We start from the raw sequence: 22,040 nt of genomic DNA, 5'->3' as shown, positions 1-22,040 counted from the left end.
AAAGGAATCCTTTTCTGAGTGTTTGACAATTGCTGCCATGGCTATGTGTTGATTCTCCAGTCACAGGGATGACAACACACATTATTCAGACTCTCTCACCTCATTTTGCTTAATACAAGTGTTTTGAAGTTAAATGCTGACTGTGCAAGCTTTCCTCACACATCCACGGAAAGGGAGGCATAGATTAGAGAGTACACCGAGCAGCCATCTTAACCAGCTGTCAACCAAGGATTCCCACTGGTACAATAGTGGCTTGAATATGACAGAGGTCATCAACCACTTTACAAAATTGGCTTAGGACCTGATCTTTGGGAGGAACTCTAGTCTAGTATTCTAAACCTGATAAAGAATATGGGGAGGTCATAGCTGGGGAGGTCATAATCCTGGGGGAGAACCTACCATTATTATGTTGATAAATGGGCATAGTATCAAGCTGCCTCTTTAATATTTCTTTTTTCTTTCTTTCTTTTTTTTTTTTTGAGACAGAGTTTCTCTGTGTAGTTTTGGTGCCTGTCCTGGATCTTTCTCTGTAGACCAAATACTCTAATGGTAGAGTATTTGCTGACCTCAAACTCACAGAGATCTGCTTGCCTCTGCCTCCTGAGTGCTGGAATTAAAGGCGTGTGCCACCACCGCCCGGCAACTAATATTTTTCTTTATACTCAGAGAGGAGTGCGGCTCCTATTTTGGAGAGAAGCTTCTATTTTGCTGTGGATGGTGGTTAGTGCAGAGATTCATAATTGCTCAAACTGCAGAAAAGGGGCAACTGTGGAGCACTGGGCCCTAAGTGTAACATTTGTAACACACTCCCTTCACTCAAGGATCATAATACATCTCAGAAACTGGGGCAGAAAGCTTCTAAGAGTCAGGACATTGAGGGAAAACAGGACAAAACAATGTCTTCTGGATATGACAGGGCTATTGGACTTACAAACTCATAGAAGCTGTAGTTGCCTACATCAGACCCAAATAAAATCAAGTCAGTCAACATTCCAGCATATGGGGAGGACTCATGAGGCCCCATTTTAACTAAAGAGTTATTAGCAGTTGATGGCTGGTAGGAGAGGGAGAGTCAGATTTTTCAGTAGTGTGTCCTCTGGTAGGTTGCATATTCACCAGCTGATGGCCCCATATCCATGTGTATATAGGCAACATTAATTGGACACAGAGGGTTAAAATGAGGAGGGGCTGAGAGGAGTTGGAGCAGAGACTGGTAGGTAGATGATGTTCAAAACATGTTGTATACATGTATAAACTTCTTAAAGATAAATTAAATCACTATATTAAAAATCAACACCTCCATGAGGCTGGGTATAGTGGCAAAGGTCTACTCTGATATCTAAGAGATCATGATGATTCAATGCCTTCCTGAGCTATAGAGGAAGTCCAGCCTTAGTGAGGCTATGTTACAAAAAAGTAAAATATGGAGATATAGCTTAATGGTAGAGTATTTGCCTAGCATATATAATCTTCTACATTCAATCCTTAGTATAACAACAGTAAACAAACAAACACTCAAAACAAAGCAAAACCACTTATAGCAACAAGAAAATGAAACAATTGTTTCACTTAAACCCTGTATTTCTGGGTTTAATTGACTTTGAATAAAATGCAGAAGAAGGGGCATGAGTATCTAGAAGAGAGGACTGATGGAGATGAGGAGAAAGAGAGCAAAAAGTTGGGAAGTGTCATGAAAGAGGAGAGGCCAGGCATGCTGATGCACTGGATTGTCAGGCGAATCTTGTTTGTCTTAGGATAGCCTAGCCTACATAGTAAGTACCAGGATAGCTAAATGTACACAGTTAAAACATGTCTCAAAAGCAAAAAAAAAAAAAAAGGGAAAGAAAATGCAGGACTGTTAAAAAGGCTCATGATAGGGACCTTTGTATTGGGTTGCTAGATGCTCAATGACTGAGGATACATACCCAGTGGCAATGATTCATGTTGATGTTGGCTTCGGATAGCAGCTATTAGGCTGTGTCCTGACCTGGCCAGCAAAGAGGCTCCTCTGTTTCTAGAGACTTCTGAGGCCTAATTGAAAGTAAAAGTGGAAGATTGGAAATCTGTCATTAATTACAGATTTTGCTTTAAAGCTATTTTTTTTTTTTTCTGCCTGACAAGTTAAAACATTTTGGCATATCCTAGATTCAGGACATAAATTTAAAATCCTTAAAGTAATGAAAGCCAAGCAAGTATTAAACATTGAGTAAGGGAAATGTTGGGTATGTTATAGTGTGTTCTGTAAAAGTGATTGTGTCAAATGTCATAGATATTAATCAATGTACTGACCGGAAACAGAGAAATCAATTCTCTGTAAGCACTAGTAGAAACTTAGGTCTATGATTTTCTTTTCAGAGATTTGACATTGAATTTCAACAGCAAACATGGGATGCACTTGCTCTTTAGGTAATATTGACTGTTCTCAAATGGCCATCTTAGTTTAACATCTATCATTCCAATCACTGCTCTGGTTTCTTTCTACATTGTATTTTGATTACTACAATTTTATAGATATAAAATATAAGTTCATATAAAAATTAAATTTATTCAAAGTTTTCAATTGTGTGAGAGAGAACTGGGATTTTAATATTTGCCTGTAATGTATTTATTTATATCAAATTCCTACCAGACTTCATCCAATATCTTGGTTTGTGTTGGAAAATTTGACAAAACCTCCTGTGAAAATTATCTTTGCTTAGCTTAATATCTGCATGTGTGATGATTAATTGAAACATAGGTCAATTTTGAAAAATTAATAAATCCTCTAAGGTCTAAAACATGATAATGATATTTATATCATGAGTCCATATGTATTTTGTTCCTTATGACCTTAAAATCCAATATTGTGGTGCATGGCTGTAATCCTAGATGTCTGGAAATGGAAGCAGGGGATAAGAAGCTGGAGGCTAGCCCAGTTCTCAACCAGTCCTGGTTACTGGGTGAGACTCTGTCTAAGAAACAAAGTAAACAAACAGAAAAAAAGAGACCAAGATAGGACAGATTTTCCACTTCGGAATATGTGTCAGGAGTATCAGCTATAGTGTAATATTTGAAAAGTATGGTATGTAAACTTCAATATAGTTAAGAATTTTGAAAAGAACTTAGTCAAGACACTTAAAAGAGATTAAACATCTAGTCACAAAAGAACCACTTGCCCCGCAAGATGTGGCATTTGCTAAAATAACTTTAAGTCATAGTTCCATACTCTTTAGTGACATAAACAGTAGCCCTGGTATACAGAGTGCTGCCAGTTCATGATCTGACCACAGCCCTCTTGGCTTCTCTTCTTATCAGGCTGTGAATCCATTACTTCCCCCTCTTCTGGTCCTTCCCATTGTCTGTAGCTTGCTTGAGAGACAGGAATTAGATTCTGTGCCACACTGGTAGATTTTCACTTTGCACTCAACTGTTCTCAGCGGGTGTAGTTAGAGATCAGCCTTCAAAGCGGTGCTGTAGCCGCACACGTCAATCTCAAGCAAATGGACACAACTCAAAGCAGTGGAAGAACTTTGCTAAAGAGGTTATGCAGTATTAGTTCCCATATTTTCTTCATAAACATGTAAAAACTTTTCTGAGACTGAAATGATATGGGCCTTTTCCTTGGAGGGAATTATTCCAGTTCACATTAATGTATTGTTTTATATATGCCAATGACAGGATTCTTGAATATCACTTATGTGTGGAGGAGTGACTTACAGAAATTGCAGAAATAGATACATCTGAAATCTGAGCTTGAGAAAACTTGGTGACCTGAATTCAGGAGACCCCCTTTGTCTCATTCCAAATGAAGGCATTGTAACTTGGTGTGTTTTGCTGAAATTAATAAGGCTTTTAAACAGAAGGGGCCCCCTCCTTATTCCTGGCTCCATGGTGAATTAGGTCTTACAGATATGCTTCAGAGAAAAATGGTGCTTACTTTTGAGCTCACACGCTTACTGGGAAAATTAGCCCAGATTGAAAAGTTTAAGAAGCTAAATGAATTTCAGCCACTCCAAAGGCAGATGGCCGATGGTGCACATGCCTTGGCCAAACTATAAGCAAACCAGAGCCATCAGCACTTAGGCCCTGCAGGCTCTCCTGTAGAAATGCTAAGAGTTGGTACTGGGTGGTTACAGACTTGAGCTAGATGATGGAGTGATTGGATGGAAATGTTCCTCTACAGTTAAGGGCCCAAGGGACTTAAGGGCAGAAGATAACAGGAGAGAAGAGGATGCTGAGATTCTAATGCTGAGCCAGAACTTAGCACGAGACAACATGTTGGCAGTGCCGAAGCAGTAACACTCGAGGGAGACTCACGTGGATCTCCTCTCTTGGCCCCTAAACTGTGAGCTCCTGTGAGGGGAAATGTGTACTTGTTTCCTTAGGGGCTGAGTCTTTGTTTCTTCTGATGTGCTACCTTTGTGTCAGCCATTCTTTGCCTCCCAGCAAAGAATGTTACATATCCTGATTTCTCCTGTGTCAAGGCAAAGCTACCAGAGAGTTGGGATAAGGAGATAAATGTGTGGGGCTTGAAAATATGATCAGTAGAGTCCACTGGTTTTAGATGAATTAGGAAACAGAAAGGTGGTTGGTGCATGTGAACACCCTTTTATTACCATGGCTAATCCTTCAGCCAATTTTTGTCTGATGAAGATGACAGCTCGCCACTAACAATGGTATTAAACGAATTGCTTTGGAGCTATTCGGACTTACCAATCTATTTTACAAGTAATGCAAGTGGTACCCTTGATCACAATATTTCTTTTAGAATAGAAGAGGTTTGACAAAAAAATATTTGCTTATCTACTTATTTTTGTGTGTGAGCGTATGTATGTGTGTGTGTGCATATGTAGGTACATGTGTGTGTACATAGGCACATGCCACAACACACATATGGCAATCAGAGGACAATTCTCCTGAGTCAGTTCTCTCTTACCACTTTGTGGGATCAAACTCAATTATCAGACCTGAGGCCAAGTGCTTCATCTCTTGATAAATCCATCTTATTGGTCTGTAAACAGTTTTAGTATTTACATTTTCAGATAATTACTTGCAATTGTAAGAGATCTATATCTTTAGTAAATTTGTGTGCAGGACCCAGTTTTCTTACTACATTCAGTTACTCCATATTAATACATACCTGGCATCAATAATATTAAAAACATTGGGTATTTTAAGAAATATTAAAATGGAATAGTTCAAGTTGATGCAGAACTTTGAATTTATCCTCTAGAATGTCAAGAAAATACAAACTTTACCCTTCGAAGTGTTATTACAGTGCTACCATGGAGGGATGCTATACACAGTGAGTTAGGAAGTTGGGATATTGCTTTCTGTAGTCTGAGAATATGTCTGATTCATAATGATCTTGACAGCTGCATAAGGTTTGGAGATACATAACATTCTTCTTCATGTAACCACACACTCATTTTATGTGTAGGAAGAAAGAAAGATGTAACATGCCTTCAGCAGTTTCCTAAAACAGTAACATCCAAGAACTTTCACAAAAGACAAGTTCATTTTGTCACACTGGCATTAAGCCATGAGTTCCCTTGGGAGGAAACAATTGTATCTCTCAGAGCCCATGAGACCCTTTTCCCAAGAAAGCAGCCAATGGCTGTTCTTCTAAATCAACGTTCTGGAGGGGTGGCTGTTAGGTGGGTTGCTATCTCTCCAGTTTCTCATTAGATGCCCATGGAAGGTCTACCCAGAGTGAAGTTCTGTAGAATAGACAGGTAGAGAGATCCCTCTTGTGCTGTTTTCATGTTTTACCTCGTTGTAATTCACTTCCCTAAGTTTCCACAGAAAATTGATCTCAGGGCCACATCTTCTGAGATCCTGGTGTTTCTATGGAAAGAGGTCTCAGATCCTTACAATTGTCAGTCAGGAATGAAAGGAGGATTTCCTATAACACTATTCAGAATGGACTGGAAGGAGAAAGGAGCAATGCTTGGCTTGAGTAAAGGAGAAAGGAGCCGGTATGGGATACAGGGTCTAGTTTAGAAAGGTAATGAGTATGGCCTTCAAAAAGGCAGCAGCCTTTCATTGTTCAGCAGGAAGTAATCATAAGTGGTAAAAGAATATACAGCCAGGGAAGAGGCTATAGGATGGGACAGAGTACTAATCTTAGGGCCTTGTTCCTTCTTATTTTTTCCCTTTTCTTTGCCCTCTCAATTCTTAGTTCATGACTGTATTGAAGTTCTCTCCAGGATATTATGGAAAGGTAAAATTCTAAGTCAGTTACATACTGAATATCAGAATTTTGCCCTTTTAGTAGCATTTTCAGGCAATAGGATTCTTTTGATTTCATATATACATACACACGCACACACTCACACACACACACACACATCTATATCTTGACATAAGTTAATGGTGATTTGGACAAAGGAAGGCACAGAAGGGGACAGCCTGAGATATATCCAGGTAACTAAATGGGCGCCCCACAATGATCATTCATTTCCCCATTGCAAAATTATGCATATGCCTTCCTCTCTCACAGGACAGACAACTCTAGATCATGAAAACTAAGAAATTAAATTTTTTCTGGCCCCCAAGAAGAGCATAGACTTGGGAACAATGATTCAGGGCATAGGGAACATACCTCTCCAGCACTGTAACTCCGGAGCCTTTGGAGGTGCTGTCGATGGGTCAGATGACTGGGAAGGCGGCCATTCTGAAGAGGGAGTCGGGGATCAATGAAAGTGGTAGCTCGACTGTTGTGGTCCACAAAGAAAGACTGCAGGCAGACAGTAAGAATGCACTGTGAGAGATGGAAGCTGACACGCTAAAGCTCTTATAAGATTCATTTTCGTAGGTTTGTTTCCTATGACTGTGATAAAATACTAGGACAAAAGCAATTTAAGGGAGATTTTATTAATTTCTATAGTTGACTGTGTTTGGGTCTAGTTTGTTCTTGTTTTTCTATTTATTTTTTAGCTGTATCACTAAGTTGTTTATTTGTGCTCTTTCTGACTTTTTAATGTAGGCACATAGAGCTATAAATTTCCTTCACAGAACTGCTTTCATTGTATTCCAAAATTTTGTTGTGTTGTGTTTTACTACTGAGTTGTCTTGTCAAACCTTAATAGGACAGGAGGTGCCTAGTCTTACTGCAACTTGATATGCCATGGCTGGCTGTTATATATGGAAGGTCTGCCCTTTTCTGAAGAGAAACAGAGGAGGAGGAGTGGATGAGGGGAGTGGAGAGGAAAGGTTTTGGTGGTGGACTGAAGGGAGGGAGGAGAAACTATGTTTGGGCTGGAAAAATTAATTAATTAATTAATAAAAGAGATATTTCATGCCCATTGATTGATAAAATAAATATAGTAAAAATGACCATTTTTCCAAAAGCTTCTTGTGTATTCAACGCAATTCCAATTGAAATCTCCACCTCATTCTTCACAAAAAGAGAAAACAAAGACTGTCAAAATTTTTAATAAGGGCAGAAAGCAGTAATATTATTTGCCAAAATATCATAAGAAAAGCTTCCAGACAACATACTAATATTCTTCTCTGAAACTTCTTTAGCTGGGCCCCCACAGTTCAAATCAGTCTCAGCACCACTGTCTTCCTTGCACCTACTAGTGTGGCCCATTAAGCACCATTCAAAGCATTCAACTGCTTTCTGAATCCAAAGTCCCAAAGTTTATATTCCTCCAAACAAAAGCACACTCAGGCTTATCATAACAAAACCCCAGCCCCTGGTACCAACCCATTTCTTATTAGAGTTTCCTTGCTGTGAAGAGACACCATGACCACAGCAACTTTTATGAAGGAAAACATTTAACTGGAGCTGGCTTAGGTTTCTGAGGTTTAGTCCATTACCATCATGGCAGGAAGCATGGTGGTGGGCAGGGAGATATGGGGCTGGAGAGGTAGCTGAGAGTTCTATGTCTGGATCCATGGAAGGATTAGGAGGGGTAGGAGGTATTGTCTTGTTGGGGTAGGTGTGGCCTTGTTGGAGAAAGTGTGTCACTGGGGGTGGGCTGTGAGGTTTCAAAAGCCCATACCCAGTCTCTCTCTCTCAGTCTACAGATCAGGATGTAACTCTTAGCTACTTCTCCAGCACTTGCCTGCCTGTCTCTATGCTCCCTGCTGCAATGCTCCCCACTATCATGGTAATAGACTAAGACCCTAAAAGTGTAAACAAGCCACCAATTAAATGCTTCCCTTTATATGAGTTCCTTGGTCATGGCGTCTTCACAGTGGTAGAACAGTGACAAGGACAGAAGTATTAGGAAGTGTGGCCTTGTTGGAGGAGGTGTGTTATTGGGGGTGGGCTTGGAGGTTTCAAAAGACTTGTGCAATTCCCAGTGTTTATCTTATCTCAGGATGTGAACTTTCAGCTACTGCTTCAGCACCATACTACCATATTTCCTGCCATGATAATCCTGGGCCCTAATCCTCTGAAACCATAAGCCCCAAGTTAAACACTTTCCTTTTATAAGTTGGCTTGGTCATAGTAAAGTAACTGAGACATAGACCATTGAACAAAAGTACTTAGTGGAAAATTTAAAGATGTAAATTGGATAGCAGTCCTCAACCAAGCAGTATGTTATTCTCCTAGACAGCAATGGCACAATTTGGCTTCTCTAAGGAAGAAGATAAGAAGCTAAATATCTCATAATGGTTCATGCACTGTGGAATGAGTAAGAAACTTGATGTGGACAGTCACTACCTTCTTTCTTCCCTGGGGCCAATACTACAGCTCTGAGATATATAAGCTTCCTTCTCCATAACCTTTCCCTTACTTTCTTCCACATCTGCATTGGTAAACCAGAGCATTTGGTCAAAGCCCCACACACTGATTATTCTCACCTTTCCCTGATGATCAGTTTTGATCTCCCAACCCCGAGGCAGTTCCAGTCTTGTGTCTGCAAACATGTTGATGAAATTCACCAGGTCCCGGTTATGCTGGTAGCGTTCAAAATTGCGAGCATCTCTTCGGACTTTCAAAATCATATGCTTCAAGCAAGTGCTACTTGTAAATACCCGGTAGGCACTCTGAGAAGGATTGGGGAAAATGAAGGAAGAAGATATGAAATTAGGAAATACAGAGTAAACACACTGAGTACTTTCACATGATATAATAGTCCAACTTGGTGGAGATTTGTGTGAGCTAAAAATGGAGACTTTAGAAGCTGACATAGTATTCAATGTAGAAATGTGCATTCAACACATGTAGTTGGAGAGCTTCTCTCCAGGTCCCACTAAGCACCAGCAGTCCAGTAGCCCACTTATAAAATAAACACACAGACATTTATGTTATTTACACTGCTTGGCCATTAGCTCAGGCCTACCATTGTCTAGCTCTTACTCTTATATTTAGCCCATTTCTATTAATCTATATTTTGCCACATGGCTCATGGCTTACCAGTACCTTATATCTTCTTTGTCATGGTGGTGGCTGGCAGTGTCTCTCCCCCAGCCTTTAGTTCCCAGAATTCTCCTCCTCCTTGTCCCACCTACCCTATCCTTCCTGCCTGGCTACCGGCCAATTAGCACCTTATTTATTTTAATCAATCAGAGCAACACATTTGACATACAGAACATCCCACAGCAAACACACATGGGCCTATTTGGCAGGGCATTTCTACCTGACCTTCAGAGATCGTCTTCCTAATGTCAGCCACACTTGGGTCTCTCAAGCCTCACCGAATGTCTCTGAGCATCACTCTTCTCCTCCCCATTTTCTTCTCTGACTACAGAGCTATGCTTTTGATCCTTTTATCTATTTAACACATGATAGTAATTGATCATAATTAAATCTGGTCTTCAGAAGCCTATCATCCTAGTGAATCTTATGTAACATCTTCAGGCGAGGGAATGAGAAGAAAAGACGGCTGTTTTAGGAATTCCTAAGTTAGTTAAATTATAATTTTATGTTACATAGGTACTTTGTAGTATTCACAGCAGAAGTCTCATTCCCCTCAGTATGTCTCTGAGACTGCTAAAAAGTTATCAAGCTATCTGGATGGTATTGGGAAGGGCACATGAGTACCCACATGTGCCCATGTGCACATGTATTGTGATAAAAGAACACTGAAGGAGGCTAGGAAGGTTAGTCCAGTGGTTCCCACAGCCCCAAGGCCCACAGGAACCCCAGTGTCTAGTGCAGAGGCTTGGGTATCTTGCGTACTTGTTACCCTTTATGATTCTCCCCTACCTCACCAGGGATTCACTCTAACTAAACACATTCATTTCCCCTTTCTTCAGCCACAGCCTTTATCATTGCATCAAAGTACTGCACCAGCCTCAAAGAGTCCCTACTAACTCCAACCCCCAAAATAGAAACCACTCAGAACTTCTTGAGTCTTCATCTGTTATCGCCAGTTGGCCATAGGAGATCCAAACACCAGTGACTGATTTCTCAAACAATCTCTCAGCACCTTATTGAGTTTGGGATTTGATCATCTTTTACTTGATTGGTTGAATCAGCTTTTAGTCTTGGACCTCTTAGCACTTCTCTGAGATTCTTCCAGAGAAACACTTCATCAAACTACACAGTCATCGGAGCTGGTGTCTGAGAGCACCATGGGCTCTTGTTGCCAGCCAATTAGGATAGGCACCTTTGCAGTTTGCTAGGCTCCTGAGTCTTCCGCATTTCTTCCATGTCTGCTGGCCACACTGTGGCCACACTGTCATCTTGGCCTGCATCCTTCCTAACACACTGCTTCTCTGCTTGGGATTCTTTCCATTCCCTTTCAACTCGAAGGACTCAATTCAGCCTTTGCCTTCTGCCTTAGTCTCCTAGGCACTTTCTTTATGTCAGTTTGGGCTTTCTCCTGTCTTATTAGACTGATAGTCTAACACATTTGTCTTCACAAAACAGACATCTACGGATGTTTAGGTGTCTCCCTAACCTGTTTCTGTGATTCCAGTCTCTAGATCTGTGTCTAAATTACAAAAAAAAAGTTTGTGAAATAGAAGAATCAACAAAATTATCATATTATACCATTGCTTTATGGAAAATGCCTTGAAAAATTAAATGAAAAAAAGCATATATGTAAAATCAAATCACAGTTATTATCAATATATTTTTAAGGTATATCAAAATCCAATCTAGTTATTATCAAAGACAAGGCCATCTAAATGTTTTTAATGAAGATGATTTTATAAAATGGTTAAGGATAAAGAGTTATTTGGACACTTTATACTCTTGTTTTTTGAAAGATTTAAGATGCATAAAAACAACATGTATTTGTTTTGAAGGAATTTTCACTGATATGATCCTCATGAAAGCTTTAGAAAGGCAAGAGAGTTTCTGAATCCTCCCTTCCTTACTGTGAGACTTGCATGGGAAAGAAAGGTCTGAGTTGCCACACACACACACACACACACACACACACACACACACACACACTCAAACACACATACACACACTCAAACACACACACACACACACACACACACACACACACAGAGAGAGAGAGAGAGAGAGAGAGAGAGAGAGAGAGAGAGAGAGAGAGAGAGGAAGCCATGCATTTGACAGAGAGAAAGGAAGAGCATATGGGAGGATTTGGAGGAAAGAAAGGGAAAGGGGAAATGATGTAATTATGTTATAATCTCAAAATAAAAAGAAATAATTAAAAATTCCTTCTTCTTTCCTGAGCTCACAGAGTAAAACTGAAGCCCCTTTATTTTATTAAATGACTACATAAAGCTTGTTTTGGGTTTTCAGGAAGCCAGTCCATCCCGTCTTTGTTTTTGAGGACTCACATAGTTGGCATGCAGCACAGTGAAGAACTCAGGATTGGTGATGAACTTGACTGCTGGGGATTGTAGCAGCAAGGTAATTTTTTGTGAGTTGACTGGAGAAAGTGATCCTTCTCTCCTCAGATCTAGAAAAAATGAAGCAAAACAATGGAATATATTGGGTGGAATGTTCTTCCACATTGAGTACGTCTCTTCTGATGGCAGAACACAGACTCCCACAACACATTCTTGATTTTTCATAGTGACATGACCAGGTCAAGAATGTCAAGTGTCCCTTGTCCAAAATGCTTGACACCAAAAATTCATCAGTTTTTTTTTTTCAAATTCTAGAATGTGTGCATATACATAATGAGGTATTTTAGAGATGGACACATGCCTAAACATGAAATTTATGTACCTTCCATCTATACCTTATTTACATAGCCCAGAGGTACTTTTACACAAACTTTTTGAGGCAGTCTCACAATATAGTGCAGCCTAATTCCAAACTCATGGTCTTGTTTCTACCTCCTTAGTGTTGGGATTAAAGTCATCATATCTGGTTTATACAACATTTAAAATTTTTTTGCATGAACTATATTTTCCTTTTGTGGCATCATGTTGGCATACTAAATATTTGGATATTTTTCAAGCATTTCTAATTTTGAGGTTTTGTTTTGTTTTGTTTTATTTTTGGAGACAGAATTTCTCTGTGTAACAGCCCTGGCTGTCCTGGAACTTGCTTGTAGACCAGGCTAGACTCAAACTCATAGAGGTAATTTTGAGTTTTTAAAAGTCAGGTATCATTATTTCTTAGTAAGGTTCTTGTCTAGTTTCAGCTAGGTTCAAGTCCTTTCACACGTCCTTCCTTTGTCTCTTTTTCTTGTTTGGTTACAAGTGTTACCTGTAATTAAGACAGTTACAGAAGGGGTCACGGCTCTCCCCTCCTACCAACACTTCTCTTCAGTGGGACTTTCAAGCTCCTTCCTAGTTGAATTGGGCCTGGCCTTATGCTTTGTTCCATCCAGGACCACAAGGCAGAAGCAGCATGTCAGTTCTGAGACAGGGAACCAAACACTTGTGTTTCGGCTTCTCTTCTATCCTCATTCCCACTAAGGAAACAAGCCAGAGGGACAAGCTTTCAAACTGAGGCCATCTCAGACAAGTCACTGTACGTTAACAGCAAGTGACATGAATGAGTACAGCACCATCCTGAGCAGCCTGCTAGCTTTACTCAGCTCACAGTGCTCAACCTGCACATCTGGGGGGGGGGTAAATGAGTTGTGATTTTATACACTAAAATTGAGGCTTTTATTACACAGCAGATTACATGTGATCCAATACCAAATCTAGAAATAATCCTAGCTACCATTTCCCATCCTGTTTCTAACTACTTGGTTGTTGTACCTCCTGTCTCTCAGAAGACTGAACAAAGAAATTAGTAACAGAAAAGCCTAAACTGGGTTTGTTACTGTGTCTGATAGAGAAAGCAGAATGGAGACAATTAAAACTTTTGATTGAAATGTGTAAGTGCATTTAAGAAGAAAGGAGCCAGCAGGTAGGGGTTGGCCAAGAAAAAGATGTCTCTCAGTTATGGCGTCATTATTACAGTCTTAAGTTTACTGCAGCTGTGTTTGTCTGCAGAAGGCCTGCTCAGAATTGGACCCATTCCACAATTCACCATAGATGGGGGAGGGTCCCAAGGCTAGGCCTCTCCATGAGGGTAGTTAACATTGGGGGAAGGCGGTTTTAAGGTTTTTCCTTTACTTGTCTAGCCATTGCTAACTTGTCTGGTTCTAGTACATAACCTCTCACCTACTGCCAGCTAAGACACTTTAACTATCTAACTCAGTGGGTCACACACATATAACACGTAGGATGAGGAACTATTATAAAGAAGGGTTCTGGCAAGACAGAGGCAAGGGGGAGATGGGAGCAGGAAATTTAGGCTAAAATGACTGAAATTCATTATATAAATGTGTGAAACTATCAAACATTAAAAGAAAATAAATCAAATAAACAAGTCCAATATCTATGTTGCCACAAATCACTGAGACCTACCAGAATGAGAATTAACATATCTACTTGTCTAGACTGTCTCTGAGCCTTTTTTGGCAAATCTGCCACCTTTTAACCAAATTCAAAGAGAAAGTGGCTTACTGGGATTTCACTATGGTAACCATATATATTGTTTGGGGTATAAATAGTGGAAGCCAGTCTTATGCTTTTTAAATATCATTATTGGCATTTCAATCAGGTTGTATTTAAAGAAATTAAAAAAAAAACAACAGGAAAATAAGGCTTGATACATGGTAAAAACAATATGCTCTTGAATTTGTGAACAAGAAGACTACCAGAAAACTTCTTTGTGCCCAGGTTCCTCCTTGGTACAACTGAATTTTATCCTAAATGCACAAGACTCATTAGAAATGGATTGTGAACATTTATCACATTTTATTTATAAGTGGAAATCCTCGGGACACAAACAGATACATTACCTAACAACACAGGAGTCTATATCTTCTAAGATTCCTAGTGGGAAGCTTTGCTGTCTCCCTTACTCATGCTTCTAATTCCTCTATCTTCTTCTTCTTCTTCAATATTTTGTTGCTGTCCTAGCTGGGGATTATGTGGCTATCCCATGAGGCAGGGCAAGGACTTGGCTTGCACACTTCCATTACAGCCACTCCATGCCACCTCCAGTGTTCTGAGTCCCCTCCTCCAATACCTAAGCTCGACTGGGAAGATTCTGCTTCTGAGTCACTCCCTCCTCCTCCACCTCCTCCGTCCAGTATTTGCTCACAGCTTTGGTTGCCAGAATCGTCATCAGGTCTCTCTGTTGCAATGGTTCTTTGAATGTTTTGATACCTGTACATTAGAAAATGGAAAGACAAGAGTCAACTTGTGTTTGCTAATACTCTGAATAATGCAATTGGAAAAGTCTGTAAATGATTGTGTTGAAATCAGAAAAGTCTAAAACTCTAATAAGATAACCAGAACAATTAATAAGACAACTATTACCACATTATTTGACTAGGTAGCTAGACAAATCTATTTCGTAGGACTTAGAGACTGTACACAAGAGGGTTGTGGATAGGGGAGGGGAGATGTTGGTTAGATCTAGAAATGTAGTTTTGAAATCCCATAGCTCCTCCCAGTTATGACAAAATGTGGCTTATATGAGTCTTGTGTTCAGGAAGGAGATGGGGAGGGGTGTGCAGAGTGAGGGGGAAGGAGAGCAAACAACCAAGTTTGCAGGTGTAATTCAAGATGACGTGAAGAGTGCATCCAGGCTGTAGAGGTTCATTCTTCCACAGCAGGCTTCTGAAGGAGACAGTACCCTATTTTTTCCCTGACTTTAAGGACCAAAGTTTCTCCACCATGGTCTCCAAGCTACTTACAAGAGGATCTGTTAACTTACATTCACTGAAGAAAATTGAAACCTGTGCTTCTAAGAGATACTGTTGAGATACTGTTCTGTGTATCTAGGTTTGAGATTCATTGGTCTGTAGGATTGTTACATTTTATTTTATCATCCACCAATCACTTCTGATAACCTGTGAGAAACCACTCTTGCCAGGGGCAGTGACTGTGAGACATCTCTTGAGAAAGTGTGGGATTCATGCAGTGATCAGAGCATTATGATGTGCTTGTTTCTCACCTCTCTGTGGCGGGGAGGTTTTGGGGAGGTAAAAGATGGCCCACTGTGATCTTGCTGGAATGCAGAGAATGCAGCTGGGAGACTAGAAGTTGCCAGTCTCTGACTTTAACTGGGATCAGAGCATTGCCAAAGACTGCAGAAGTCGCTATTGGACAATTACCTAATGGATACGGCACTCACAATTTCCTCCAATGGCTAAACAATCTTTTTAGAGCCATATGTTCTCCCACTCTCTCTTTAAGATGTAGAATCTAAGGAATCAAAGTCTTCTCCTCTTAGGGGACTGAGTATAGCATAGGTGATAGTTTGTGATGGAACCCAGAACGCCTGCAGAAGCCCAGACCACAGAAGCCATAGGCTCAGCAAACCTCTTTTTTTTTTTTTTTTTTTAAATCTCATCAGGAATGATCTTTAATGTACTCCTGCATTGGTTTTGTTTGGATCTAAAAATATATAAAAGGCTCATGGAAATCTGTAGTAAAGTCAGCTGAAATATACAGTTTTTAATTACACATTCATGCATGCAAATACATGCATACACAAAATAGAAAAAAACCTTCCCAAACCAAACCATGCCAGTCCAAACAAACAAATAAACAATCAAAGCTGTAGAACAAAAATTTCATATGGGAATTAGTTAAAATTCTTCAAGAAAAGGTTATGATAAATAGTTGATCCTCTCAGAAGTGAATTGTATGTCATCCCCAAATGCCAGAAATATGGAAATATCTCCTAAATCAGCCAAAACGGACCAGACAATGAGACAGAAGTAAAACTATTTTGGGCATAGTAAAATCTATAAAGCCATATTGTTAAAAAACATTAGGCATCAATAAAAAATACCCAAACTGTTTATTTCCTGTGGGTATTTTGGGAATAGAATTACAAAGAAATACTCTAATATAAGATAATCTTAATATTTAAAATGGCATTGCTCTTCAAATAAAAAATCATGATAAAACAATAAACAAATATTCAATAACATAAGAAGTTATGTGTACTAAATTATAGCCACTCAGAATATTTACAAGGATCTAAATGTTAGTCTGAAAACATGGCAGTGATATAAAGCCCTTATCATACATATAAGAAAAAATGAACATAAAATTATATTGGCATTTTGTCATAACTATATAAGAATCATGATATATATTGAAATAAAAATTGAATAAATTTCTTTAAAAGTTTAAACTTTGGGGTAATATAAATAGAGTTTTTTCTATTTAAATTTAAATCTCTCTTAACATTAATAATTAATTATTTAATAATAAATTATTTTTAATTAATAAAATTAAAATTAATTAAATATAAGTTTTAGTTGATATTTAAAATGAAAATGCATGGTGATTTTTTTCCTTCTCATATATATGTATATGTGTGTGTGTGTGCATGTGTATATGAAAATAGAGTTAATTAGTGCTAGACAGTCTCCAACTTTAGGAATTAACTCAGAAATAACCTTGTATTGAGTTCTAGGCAATTTTTGGTTGTACAACTTTTGACTGCATTTCTCAGGGAATGTCTTTTGATCTTCACATTCATGTAGTGGATAGTCAAGGAAGACTCCTCCTCACAATGCTAATACATATTTCCATTTTTCAGTGAGATAGTGAGCCTTGTAGATTTTTCTAAGTAAATGGAAGTTATCAAAAAAAATTACCTAGGCATGATCACAAGTGAGTATACTTTTAGTCCACTTTTTGTGGCTGCCTACTTCCAAATCAGAGAAGCCTTTAAATACTTTAAAATAACGGGAAAGACAAGTGTCTAAAAACATGAACTTCTGTAAAGAGGCTTTTCCACAAGAAACTAACACTTTCTCAAATTGCAAAATTACTTTTTCTTTATCTGTCCAAATTCAAATGCAGTTCATCATGGTCCCTGGCTGTCTCTCCCAGTGTGTGCAGCTCCACTGAAGGGCTCCTGTCTGCTGCAGATAGATATGGACTGAATTTTGTTTAGTACAATCTGATCATCACAAATGTATACTGATTTTTATGTTTATTTTGGTTTTTTAAAATACATTGTTTTGTTGGTTTGATTTCTTGTGCTTTGCTTATTATTTGATGTTCAAACAGCACCTCTTACACATGTAGCTTGATGACACTTTTGGTTAGCTAAGCAATTTCAGCACATTGCTTCAGATGCTACTTTCTCCCTGTAAGATGACTTACAGCAGAGAAAGGCTGTATGCATTTATGTCTAATAAAACTAGGTCATGGTAATTCCTTGCAATATGGTTTGTTCCTTTGGGAATAACTGCAGAGAAATATGCTGTGGCTGAAAATCCTTTATGGTCCTTATTCATGACTTAGACATTCAGGTACTGATAGAAAAATGGAAGGCAAATGTCTTCTAAATACTCAAGTGATAAAAGAATGTTCTGGCGACATTCATCTAAAGTATACTCAGAATTCATTTTAATTAATCAATTAAATGTGTGTAAGTGTGAGACTGTGAATGTGTGTACATGTGTTTATTACCCAGAGGTTGACATCAGGTGGTGTTCCTTGATGGCTCTCTGTGTTTTGAGACAGGATTTCTCAAGGAAGCTGGAACTCACCAATTCATCTAGACTATCTGTCCAACAAACCTAGTGACCTACTGATTTGGGCTCCCCTGATCTGGGATTACATGAGTATGCTGCCATATCTAGGTTTTATTTGTATTCTGGAGAGCTCATATAGTCATCTGGATGCAAGTCCTGGTGATTATGCACTTTAATGACAGAGCTATCTCTCCACTTACTTACTTATTTATCTATCTATCTATTTATTTATCTATTTATTCATTCATTCATTCATCTGGAAGATTTATTTTCTTAGTTTCATGTGTGTATATGTGTGTGCCTGTGTGTGCCTGTGTATATATCTGTGTGAGTGTATGTCACATATATACAGGTGCCCACCAAAGCCACAGAGGGTGTCAGATTTCCCAAAGCTGGAGTTATACATGATTGTGAGCCACCGGACATAGGTACTAGGAAATAAACTTGGGTTCTCTAGAAGAGCAAGAAGTATTTCTAATTACCAGGATATCTTTCCAGTTCCTTGATTTTATTTTTTAATTAGCCTACAAAGTATCAAGCTTCCTTATGATATCCTCATGCATTCTTATCTGTAGGTGACTTTCCCAACCCTAACTTTCCCTCATCTCTCTGCACCCATTTTTAATTAAACTCTTCCACTTCAAGTATTCCCCCTTCAACTTTCATATCACATGTGCTCTATGTATTTTTAACAGGTTAAAAAGCCTACTTAATAGGCAGATACAGTTAAGTCTTAAAGGCTTTTCTATCAATAAATATCCTCAACCTAGGTTTCTATCCTTTTCAGTCTCCCTTAACTTTTTCTTTAATTTAGCACTTGAAAAATAAACGAGATAGGATGTAGATGCAATTTCAACTGAAGTAGGACTGAGGCTTGCACTTCTAATAACAAAAAGTATCCCAAAGCCATTGCTCACTCTGTCTTCAAAGAATAAGAAGATAGAGATGTTGCTGGCCTGAAGCATGAGGGACACAGCACCCATTGTTGCAACCCACACCCAAATAGTATCTGTGCAAGTTCAAGAGTGAAGGCATAGTTTCTAATCAAAATGATTCTGGAAGAATTTCTGTTTCTTAAAAGGTCTTGATATATTGTTCAATCTGGCCTTGAACTTGAGATCCCCCCACCTCAGCATTCCACATAGCTGGAATTACACAAGTAAGCCACCATAGGCCATTTCAGAAATATTATAAGCATTTATTTTTCAGGAATAAAGACTGTTGAAGAACTACTGTTTATGGGTGCACAATGATGATAAGTCCACAGTGATGGTGTACAGTGATGACAGACAAGGGCAAAGTCTACAGTGATGGTGTACAGTGATGACAGACAAGGGCAAAGTCTACAGTGATGGTGTGCAGTGATTATGAGAAGAGGGACAATTCTACAGTGATGAGTGCACAGTGATGACAGACAAGGGCAAAGTCCACAGTGATGGTGTACAGTGATGACAGACAAGGGCAAAGTCTACAGTGATGGTGTACAGTGATGACAGACAAGGGCAAAGTCCACAGTGATGGTGTACAGTGATGACAGACAAGGGCAAAGTCTACAGTGATGGTGTACAGTGATGACAGACAAGGGCAAAGTCACAGTGATGGTGTACAGTGATGACAGACAAGGGCAAAGTCTACAGTGATGATGGGTGTACAGTGATGATAGACAAGGGCAAAGTCTACAGTGATGATGGGTGTACAGTGATGACAGACAAGGGCAAAGTCTACAGTGATGGTGTGCAGTGATTATGAGAAGAGGGACAATTCTACAGTGATGAGTGCACAGTGATGACAGACAAGGGCAAAGTCCACAGTGATGGTGTACAGTGATGACAGACAAGGGCAAAGTCTACAGTGATGGTGTACAGTGATGACAGACAAGGGCAAAGTCCACAGTGATGGTGTACAGTGATGACAGACAAGGGCAAAGTCTACAGTGATGGTGTACAGTGATGACAGACAAGGGCAAAGTCCACAGTGATGGTGTACAGTGATGACAGACAAGGGCAAAGTCTACAGTGATGATGGGTGTACAGTGATGATAGACAAGGGCAAAGTCTACAGTGATGATGGGTGTACAGTGATGACAGACAAGGGCAAAGTCTACAGTGATGGTGTACAGTGATGACAGACAAGGGCAAAGTCCACAGTGATGGTGTACAGTGATGACAGACAAGGGCAAAGTCTACAGTGATGATGGGTGTACAGTGATGACAGACAAGGGCAAAGTCTACAGTGATGGTGTACAGTGATGACAGACAAGGGCAAAGTCTACAGTGATGATGGGTGTACAGTGATGATAGACAAGGGCAAAGTCACAGTGATGGTGTACAGTGAGACAGACAAGGGCAAAGTCTACAGTGATGATGGGTGTACAGTGATGACAGACAAGGGCAAAGTCTACAGTGATGGTGTACAGTGATGACAGACAAGGGCAAAGTCTACAGTGATGATGGGTGTACAGTGATGACAGACAAGGGCAAAGTCTACAGTGATGGTGTACAGTGATGACAGACAAGGGCAAAGTCTACAGTGATGATGGGTGTACAGTGATGATAGACAAGGGCAAGGTCTATAGTGATGGTGTACAGTGATGATAGGCAAGGGCAAGGTCTATAGTGATTTATGAGGCAATTTTTCTGCATGCGTGATTTTTATTTTTGTGGAAACTTTCCTTGGAATGTTAACTACTTTTAGTTCTGTATTTGGGGAACTCTTATGATGAAAACTAGTCTTCCAAAAATGTGCTCACTGATGTAATTTTACACATAATTTTTGGAGAGTTTGTGGAAATCATCACATCTTTGGGGTTAAGGTCATAGTTAAAGAATTTCTTATTTTTTGTTTGTACCAGTAAGACATTTAGAGGAATCCTATATTTAAATGTCACTCAAGCTTAACATGCTTCCTGTCACTAACTTCGAAACCTGGCCTTCCACATACTTACCAGGAACAAATTTCTTACATAACTAATTTCATTCAGCTTCCTTACAGTGAGCAGGAAAGCAGAAGAGAGATGTCTTGCCATTTTTATCTAACCAAGGCTTATAGGGTCTTGTTCCACACTGGTCACCAACCTTCTGTTAAGTTGCTCCATCTGGTGGATAGACCCGGACCTGATCATTCCATCTGGGGTAGGTGCCACTGTTGGTCGCTGCCAGGTGGTTGTACGATTTACATGGTCCACATAAAAGACCCGTCCATGGCTGTCAATTCGAGCTTCCCAGTCTAATGTTTAATAAAAGGACAAGAAAAGTCAAGTACAGACTACTTGTCAACCCACGTGGACACATTCCACTTCCAGGTCTTCTGAAGATAGACTTCTCCAGCGGCTCATTATGAAGACCACACCCCACCTCTCTTGTCTTCTAGCACTCGCCATGACTGCTAGACACGAGCTTGGAATCAGCTTCCCAGAAAGGAGCTGATATACTCAGACTCTACTTTGCCATGATAATTGTGGTTCCTTGACTATGAAGTATGCTCAAATTTAATACTGTCAAAAGAAAATTTGCTTACTGCTATAAAAATCTTGCTGGTTATTCAAGAAACAGTTGCAGAAGTTTGGACAAACCCCCACAGGAAGCATTGGTGTGATGCTGGATAATCTGTTCTTTCCTCAGTCTAACAGGAGGAAGTGGCTGGGGGCAGATGCAATGTATCGTGCATCTAAACCCCTCTCTAACTTAGTTCTGAAATGCAGGATGTGCAGTTTCAGAAAGCTTCTTTCTAAACTGAGCATGTTCAAGCAATTGCAGTTTCTTTTAAGGGGGTGAATGGAAGAATTTGATAACTACTGATTCAAAATATCTACGTGATCAAATGTAAGTTTACAGTATATATTGAACCTACCTATGGCTGGCTAACCTAACCAAAACAGATCAATAGGACAATAACAAGCATCCAACTGGAGGGGGGAAAGGGAAGGAGAAAGGGATGCAATTATTTTTTTAATTAAAAATGCATTTAAAAATAAGCAAAAGATGAAAAGATAAAAACCTTTTAAAATTACGCTTTTTAAAAATGTTTGAGATTATAATTACATCATTTCCCTTATTCTTTTCCTTTCTCTCATTTATCCCTCCTTGCTAATTTATGACCCCCCCCCCCCCCCCCCTTTTTCTTCGAGACAGGGTTTCTCTGTGTAGCTTTGCACCT

The 22,040-nt window shown here is 39.4% G+C and overlaps 1 protein-coding gene across 6 annotated transcripts in view; it reads right to left on the bottom strand.

The window, feature by feature from the left end:
* Hecw1 (HECT, C2 and WW domain containing E3 ubiquitin protein ligase 1) overlaps positions 1-22,040 on the bottom strand; it is a 272,667-nt gene that overhangs the window by 56,143 nt on the left and 194,484 nt on the right. For all 6 annotated transcript variants that reach the window (XM_036187474.1, XM_036187473.1, XM_036187478.1 and 3 more), the window contains 6 exons: positions 20,960-21,110; positions 14,405-14,544; positions 11,701-11,822; positions 8,800-8,985; positions 6,584-6,718; positions 1,926-2,031 (listed from right to left, as the gene is read on the bottom strand). In XM_036187474.1, coding sequence (XP_036043367.1) covers positions 1,926-2,031; positions 6,584-6,718; positions 8,800-8,985; positions 11,701-11,822; positions 14,405-14,544; positions 20,960-21,110 — 840 coding nt within the window. The remainder of the gene's footprint in view (positions 1-1,925; positions 2,032-6,583; positions 6,719-8,799; positions 8,986-11,700; positions 11,823-14,404; positions 14,545-20,959; positions 21,111-22,040) is intronic.

Source organism: Onychomys torridus, chromosome 5 (genome assembly GCF_903995425.1).
Source record: "Onychomys torridus chromosome 5, mOncTor1.1, whole genome shotgun sequence".
NCBI lineage: Eukaryota > Metazoa > Chordata > Mammalia > Rodentia > Cricetidae > Onychomys > Onychomys torridus.
The sequence above is the reverse complement of the archived record's forward strand: the minus strand, read 5'-3'. Positions and strand labels throughout refer to the sequence as shown.